Below are 8,197 nucleotides of genomic sequence, written 5' to 3'. Positions count from 1 at the left end.
CACAATCACAGAAAATAGACACACGGAGCTTTTGAATGCCACTAGAATTACACAAATAGCCCGAGTAATCTATCCAAACCATTTAAATGAATTTGGCCTTTCTTCCTATGCGACCGCCAAACTTCTTGCATGAAATCTCCTTGGGCCACTTAGTCCACTAATGAAGATTAACGGTTGAGATTTGATTAAGCCATTTTCTTCCCACTCCATCACAATACAATTCAGCATTAAATCTCATAGGATAGCATGGTCTCCTTTTGATTTTCCATACTTAGCCAAAATTTAACCATTCTTTCCTATATAGCCATCCGAGAGTTCTCTTGCTCTTTAGTTTACTTTCTTTCTCCATCACTCCTAACCAAAAGATAATCTCATTACAACTCATTGGAAGACATCACATAACTTACACTTGCTTGCTTAAGGTAACTAAGGTTCGGGTTTTACATAATATGTGTTAAAAGTCTTAGAATTGTGAATGAAAGATTCTTATTGATCGTATCTATATGAACTTTCTCAAGTGTGTGTAAAATGCTTCAAATCATGTGAATTTTTAATGGTTTACTTTCAAATATATATTTAAAATTGAAGAAATTTGAATTCAGTTCTAGTATTTATTTTGAATTAGTTGAATCTTTTTCATGTGAGTGGTTATTTTGTTTTGACTCTAGCTTTTCTACATTTATAGATCATAGAAAGTAGTAGCAGACAACATAGTCAAACTAGTTATAGCCCTCGCATTAGCCCTAGTCCTAGCCTTAGTCTTAGTCCTGCCCCTACTCCCTCCATTGCTAACGCAACTGGAATTGTGTGGTTTACTCCACTACCTAATAAGAAGAGAACTAGAACCATTAAGAAGACAATCTCTACTATATGAGATCGATTCACAAAGTTGGAAGAGAATAGTACTAGGTGCACATGTAATTATTGTGGTAAATAGCATTGTTGTGATACTACTTCTTGGGGACTTATGAAGCATTTAAAAAACTAGTGTAAGAAGTATCCATATAAGGAGGAAGAAAAAGGACAAATTATTTTGACTCCTCAACCTTCCAATAGTGGAAAACGTGGTAGTAATTCTGTGACTACATTTTTTAATCAACAAACTTGTAGAGAAGCGTGTGCTAAGATATTAATTGTTGATGAGTTTCCATTCAAATTTATTGAGAATGAGGGTTTTAGACAATTTTTTGCAGTGTGTCTTGTCCTAAGTTTGACCCTTCTTCAAGAGTAACAATTGCTAGACATCTATCTATCAACTTTATCTTGAGGAAAAAAAGAAGTTGAAAGCATTTTTAGCTAGCAATTCTCAAAGGATTTGTCTTACAACTGACACATGGACTTCATTGCAAAATGTTAACTACATGGTACTCACTGCACACTTCATTGATCCATAATGGGTTTTGCATAAGAAAAATTTGAACTTTTGTCAAGTTACTAACCACAAGGGTGATACTATTTTTAAATTTAACAAAAAAAAAAAGGTCGATCCAAGCTCATAAAAAAGCTAGAGGCCAATCTTAGCCGATTGATAAGCCACAAACTAATTCAAACTAATCAACAAGCTAGAGATCAACCCAAGTTATTCAACAAGCAAGAGGCCAATCCAAGTCGATCAACAAGCCATGGGTCAATTCGAACCAATCAACAAGCCATGATTGATCCAAATCAATCAACAAGCCAAACGCCGATCCAAACCGATTAATGAGTCCAAAGGCTAATTATCCAAAAATCAATATGAAATTATTAAAATAATCAATCAAATAAAATTATAATTTTAGTCAAATCTATATTTTAAAATCCAAAAAAAACAAATATTCTTCAATTTTTTTTTCAAATTATTTTAAACTTAACTATATTAAAATAATTAAGATGACAAATTTAAACCACTCTAAAATCCAACCACTAGTGAAATATAAGAAAATGTTTCACAAACTCAATATTTATAAATTTGCTATTTATTGATAACTCTCTAAAAGAACGATTTATTCCCACCTAAATCATGTTAATTCTTAAGAATTTAATGTTTTATTTAGTGTTTTGATGGATAAACGAGCAAATGAGACCCTTAGGACGTTTTAGATGCATTTTTGAATCAAAATGGAGCAAATAGCAGCAAAAGGAGCAAAATTACCATTTTGCCCTCGGAAGGAGCACAATGGTGCCCTGCTTGGCGCCGTGCGCTATACTCAAAGGCAGAATGCCCACTTGCCGTGAGCGTGACTGCGTTCTCCAATAGTGCAACGACACTCTACACATCGGGCAGCATAAACCCCTATGCAAAAGGCTGGCGCTACGGTAAAAAAGGTCTAGAGCGCAGCTGTGCTCTCCAATAGTACACCGACGCTTGGCAGATTTTTATAAATATTCCCTCGATTTTTAGGGCAAAAGAGGATGAATTTTAAAGAAAAGATGCAACAATTTTTCTCTTCTTTTTCATCTTTTACTTAGGTTCTTTATTTTCTTTTGGGTTGTAACAATTTATTGAAACTTCCTTCTCGATTTGTTTATGGATTCATGATGTAAGTTGTATCTAAATTGTGGAAGTAAACCCTTTGTAATCTTGTGAGATTTTTTTGATTAAGTTAATGACATTTGATCTATGTTTCTTTTGAATCTTGTGCATATCTAGATGTTCTTAAATAGATTAACACCCCTCCCCTCGAAAGTATGTATTGGCTAAATGATTTTAGGCTCGCATGTTTCCTAGTTATTCGTCAATGCTTGGAATCAACTAAATAGTAAAGGATAAAGAATTGTATACTAGGGCTTATAGCTTTTCTTGGGTCTTAGTTATGCATGTCTTAGCTTAGTTCAAAGGAGAATTTGGTTAATTAATTAGGCTTTCCAAGGTGATTAACCACACAATTGAACCCTTAATCTTAATGCTCATGACTTGAGTTTCATATGGTGGCTTAGAACCCAATAAAACTCGAGGCTTGTAGTTTAATTAGAGCTTAGACTTTAATTAATAATTAGGGCGCTTTCTTGGTTCGTTCAAAATTATTTTGTCCACAAGGCTAATTTGATCTTCCAAGCAATTAGTTGTGAACATATATGTTGAATGTATGCTTAATCAACAATTTCAATGATCAAAATTACTTAGAAATCCCTTTACTCCCCTAACTAGATCTTCTAATCTATAGTTACATTTACCTTTATCTTACTTTATGCATTTTTATTTTACACAATTTATTCCTATCCACACCAAATCCTCCTCCCATTTACTGCTATAACTATAGAATTAACTTAATGATATAAATTTAACACTTTCTTACAGATCGATATGTGCTTACCACTGTTGCTATGTCTTCGTAATATCAGTTGAGTTCAGTACAATATAAAATTCTTTTGATCGACTCTTTTCGAGAATAAAATTGATCAACTCTTTTCGAGAATAAAACGACGACACAAAGACTCCACATCACTTATCATTATAAGTCTGAGGCGCAACCTAGATGTTACAATTCCACTTAATTTTCTAAAAAGTAACATTTTTTCATTTGGGCATCTGTTAAAAATTCCCATCTTTTGCGGGTGATGGATCAAATCGAAAATTCGAGGTCTTGATTGTAAAACTCTACAATTCGAGGATGTGTTTTGCAATTTCCAAAAAGAAATAAAAAAAAAAAGGGAAAAAGAAGCAAACAAATGATCCAAGGTTTCCAGAGCGCTTAGACCAGGACGCGGCTGGCATGCGAGCGGACAAATTAACAGAGCCTTCGTTATCACGCTCAACAGGAGAGCTCTCACTATGATATTATGCTGTTTTCAATGATTCTGAAGATTTAGGGCTCAAAAAAGCCAAGGAATGAGCTAGAAAACGTTTTAGTTCAAGAAAGCTTCTTCTGGGGTTTAGGGTTTTGTGGCCTGATGGCAACTTCAGGCCAGTCGCTCCGCTCCTCCTCCGCTGCCACTAGCGGAGGCAACTTCGACTCTCTCAACCGTATCCTCTCCGACCTCTGCATTCGCGGTCATCCCAAGGTACGCTTCGAGTTCTTTCTTCTTTGTTTGCTGTTTTGTTTTCAGACTCGTCGAAACCTTACAAGAGAGCTGAAAATGCCCAATTCTTGATATACTCGACAATAAGTGATTTGGTTTTGTTTTCGTAAGTTGCGTTTGTTGCTATCGAGCCCTGTTTTGTGCTTTGCTAAATTCGGTGGAGGAAGTTCTGATAAATTTTAGCTTAAGGTAGTTGGAGATCAGTGGAACATGTAGTTTAGGTTTCATTGATTTGGGCTAGCGGCGTCAGTAGTAAAAGTTTCCTACTGTTGGTACAATGGGCATTATAATTTAGTTCACCGGCGTAATAGTTTATTTGCTTTTACCATTTATTTGTTCGATAGCATATAATGGATTTGCCTTTAAGGTCTTTGAAAATTTTGTGAATCTTTTCATGCTTTCAACTATTAATTGTTTTTCTGGTATAATGAATGATGGATAATTTACTAGTTTGCTTCTTATGTTCTGTTGAATTCTTTTCTTAACCATCATTTGTTTATAGGAGGGGGCTCCATCAGCATTAAAGAAACACATTGAAGAAGCAGCTCGTGATCTTAACGGGGAAACATTTTCCCGGTTCATGGATCAATTATATGATCGTATTTCTACTCTTTTAGAAAGTAATGATGTAGCTGAAAATTTGGGAGCTTTAAGGGCTATTGATGAGTTGATTGATGTGGCTCTGGGTGAAAATGCTTCGAAAGTTTCAAAATTTTCTAATTATATTAGGAATGTATTTGAATTGAAGCGTGATCCTGAAATTTTGGTCCTCGCTAGCCGAGTTTTGGGTCATCTAGCTAGAGCGGGTGGAGCAATGACAGCAGATGAAGTTGAACGCCAGGTCTGTGCTAAACTTTTCTTATCTAATATGATTAGTTTGTACAAGCAAGTGCTATATTGTCTTCCATTCTCAGGTAAAAATTGCTTTGGAATGGTTGCGTGGGGAAAGGATCGAGTATCGTCGCTTTGCTGCTGTCTTAATCCTGAAGGTAATTCATCGTTTTAATTGTAGTAAATAAAATTTGATTATTAACCTTCTACTTGGATCTATTTATGAACCCAAATGAAGTGTATGTTATATCCTTGGTAGGAATTGTTAAATTCTTAAAGATTATTTTCTGTTTAAATGGAGTTTTGATGTTTAAATGAGAAAAATGAAGTGGAGTTTATTTTTGATATGAACTTGTGGAAAATTATATAAGGATTTTGATCACGTGAACTAATCGACATTATTATTTTCTCATTGTAAATTATTGTAGGAAATGGCCGAAAATGCTTCAACAGTTTTCAATGTTCATGTACCAGAATTTGTGGATGCCATTTGGGTTGCTTTGCGGGATCCACAACTAGCTGTTCGGGAGCGGGCTGTGGAGGCATTGCGTGCTTGCCTTCGTGTTATTGAAAAGCGTGAGACACGTTGGCGTGTGCAATGGTCAGTTATAGAAAACATAGTAGGTAGATTGTTTAATGTTTTGTTAATTTCTTTATGTTTGATAGAATAAATATTACCTTTCTTTACTTGATAGAATAAAGCCACTCGAGCTTTCCTCCGTGTTATTGAAAAGGGTGAGACATGTAGTTGTGTGCAATGGTCAGTTATGAAAAATATAATAGGTAGATGATTAATGTTATGTTAAGTTTCGTTTGTCATAGTATAGAAACTTACTGTAAAGTGAAGAAGTAAAAGAAATTACAAAGTCATAAGAGGATAAATGATGTAGCACATATTATGTGAGGATTACTTTGTAATTTTGTTTTATTTGGTTGAGTCAGTTTAGTTGATTAGTTAGCTTAAATTATCTATAAATATAGGGCTAATCCCTTGTATTTGATTCTATTTGATGATAGTAAACACCCTCATGGTTCATTGTGTGGTGGAGGAGGGAAAGAAAACGTACTTTTGGGAAGATAAGTTTGTGGGTGGGGGGGGGATACACCATTTGCTCTACACTTCCCTGTCTCTATCATCCATCTTCCTTTAAATATCGTTTCATATTGACTTTTGGTATGCTCAAGGAGCTTGGTTTCCTATTCGTTTAAGTTTCATTTCTCTTTGTCTGATGGGGAAGCTAGGGGTGCAAGGGAAAAGTAAAAGATTTGCTCAAACCGACTTAAACCACTATTGGTTTGGGTTGAAACCGGTTCGTTTGGCCTTTCTGGTATAAATTCAATTGGTTTTGGGTTTTGGAAAGAAAAAAAATTGAACATACCTATACCAAACGATTATGTTTATATTAAAATTCGTAATATGGACAATAAGGTATTGGCAGTCCAGTTGGCTTCGAAGACTCCCAAGATGGACTGTGGCATGCATTTGATCCCTGTGAAACACGACCAACTTCTTTTCTTTTGGTTAGTTACAAGCGGCTTGAGGGAACTAGTAGAACAGTTTTGTCATGACAAAAGCCAAAAGATAATGCTTTCTCCTTTCTCCTCTCCTGTCCTTCCTCACCCCTTTCCGATTAGCCTCCCTCTTCGATTGACATTGGCTAAGAATCAGACATGGACATGCGATACAAATGCAACACGGCACCGACACAGTGACATGTCAATTTAAAAAAAAGTAGGACACGAAACGTCGATGACACATTATTTTTTTTTCTACAAAAATAAATATATATGTGCATATGTTGACATATTGTGAAATATGCACACATATATTTTGCAAAAGGAAGAAAAAACAGATACGAAAAAAACTTGTTCGTTTAGCTAAGTTTGTTCTTTGGTCGGTTGGTTTTTTGAGTGTGCGGTTTGGCCTGCTATTGGTGGAAGGAAAAATCTTCATGTCCTTACTGGTATAGATAAGAAAGGATGGTTAGTTTTTTGGAAGATGATCAGAGATTCCCTCTTGGCTTTTGATAGTATTCAGTCCAAGATCATTCTTGTTTGGGTTCGAAAAGAGAAGGAAGTAGTGAATTTGAAGCTTGATTTGGTTACCAGACTATTAGCGCATTATTCTTGGAAGATGATTAAGGCAGTACTTGAAGGTTATTTTCAATCTCAATCGTCGATCAATCCATTCATGGAGGACAAGACTTTGATTAAATTGAATAAAGACCTTGGATATCTCACTTTTGATGGAAAATGGAACTGGAAGTTAGACGAGAATTTGCATTTGAATGTAGAAAATTGGTCCAGTTGGCTTCATTCTCATACAAGAGTTTATCAGAAGTTACGGGGGTTGAATTTGCATCAAGAACTTACCTTTTCCATATTGGAAGAGATCAATCTTTGAAGCCACTGGTAGGCAATTAAGGGGTTTCATTTGTATTTCTTCACAAATTCTTAAAAGATTTCTTTCTCGGTGAATTCTCTTAAATTTGGAGAGATCGTTCCAGTGGAAGCCTTGAGTGTGAAGTCCTCAAGTCATGGCATGTTATTTGCGATGGACTTTTCAAGTTCTCTTGATGCTTTTCAAATTTGTTCGGTAATGTTAGATGGAAAGTCTCTGGTTGAGGAGAATATCTTGGCGCCTGAAATTTTAGAATGCAGTTTGAAGATTGCCGTGGGTTTATTTGGGCAGTCTGAGCGTTCCCCTGTTGCATGAAGAGTAGTAATTATGACAAATTTCGTGCGGAGGTTATTTGTCCAAAACGTGGTTTTGGTGAGAGAATCATTAATGAAAAGGTAGTTGGTCCCATGAACATTAATAATCCTCCTTCTGCTGCTACCACAAAGGAATTAATGATACAAGCAGTGCACGAGTCTCCTGTTGGAGTGAAAAAGTGTGGAAACGATAACTCCCATTATTTCATCTTCAATGTCCAAAGACTCACTAATGACAAGTGCAATGCATCAATCTCAGCTTTTATTACGACCAATCGTTTGTGAAAAGTCACTGGTTTTTAAGGTTGATTCTGTTCTTTTATGGTGTGATTTGTCTAACCAACCTTCCTTGGATTCTATTGTTCCAAAAAAGAGGCTTATACGTCAATGAAAACATTTGTTTCTATCAAATAAAAAAAGGCTTAATTGACGATGTAAGTCTTGTAGAGCTTTCCCTGTCCGATTGTGATTTTACTTGGTCAAGATCAGGGGATTGCATTCTTCACTCCTTGCTGGATCAAATTTTCATTTCAAAGGATTGGGCTTTAATGTTTGTGAACTCCAAGGTTCGTAGACTAAATCGAATCTTCTCTGATCACTTTTCAATTAATTTTTTTTGAAAAGGAAATATAACTTTTCATTGATGAAAAGA

The 8,197-nt window shown here is 35.5% G+C and overlaps 1 protein-coding gene across 1 annotated transcript; it reads left to right on the top strand.

Moving 5' to 3' along the window:
* Window positions 1-3,637: 3,637 nt before the first annotated feature.
* LOC120077653 (serine/threonine-protein kinase TOR-like) lies at window positions 3,638-5,516 on the top strand. Its single transcript, XM_039031609.1, has 4 exons — window positions 3,638-3,981; window positions 4,502-4,840; window positions 4,914-4,988; window positions 5,259-5,516. Exons 1-4 carry the CDS (start codon window positions 3,871-3,873, stop codon window positions 5,499-5,501), a joined length of 768 nt encoding a protein of 255 aa, XP_038887537.1. The 5' UTR covers window positions 3,638-3,870; the 3' UTR covers window positions 5,502-5,516.
* The last annotated feature ends 2,681 nt before the right edge of the window (window positions 5,517-8,197 follow it).

The sequence above is a fragment of the Benincasa hispida genome, chromosome 5 (assembly GCF_009727055.1).
Source record: "Benincasa hispida cultivar B227 chromosome 5, ASM972705v1, whole genome shotgun sequence".
NCBI classification, from domain to species: domain Eukaryota; kingdom Viridiplantae; phylum Streptophyta; class Magnoliopsida; order Cucurbitales; family Cucurbitaceae; genus Benincasa; species Benincasa hispida.
The sequence above is the reverse complement of the archived record's forward strand: the minus strand, read 5'-3'. Positions and strand labels throughout refer to the sequence as shown.

Excerpts from the sequence above, each read along its gene's own strand:
- LOC120077653 (XM_039031609.1), top strand. The coding sequence starts at position 3,871 with ATGGCAACTTCAGGCCAGTCGCTCCGCTCCTCCTCCGCTGCCACTAGC. Across the intron at positions 4,841-4,913 it reads CAGATGAAGTTGAACGCCAG|GTAAAAATTGCTTTGGAATG; the intron begins GTCTGTGCTAAA and ends TTCCATTCTCAG. Across the intron at positions 4,989-5,258 it reads CTGCTGTCTTAATCCTGAAG|GAAATGGCCGAAAATGCTTC; the intron begins GTAATTCATCGT and ends AAATTATTGTAG.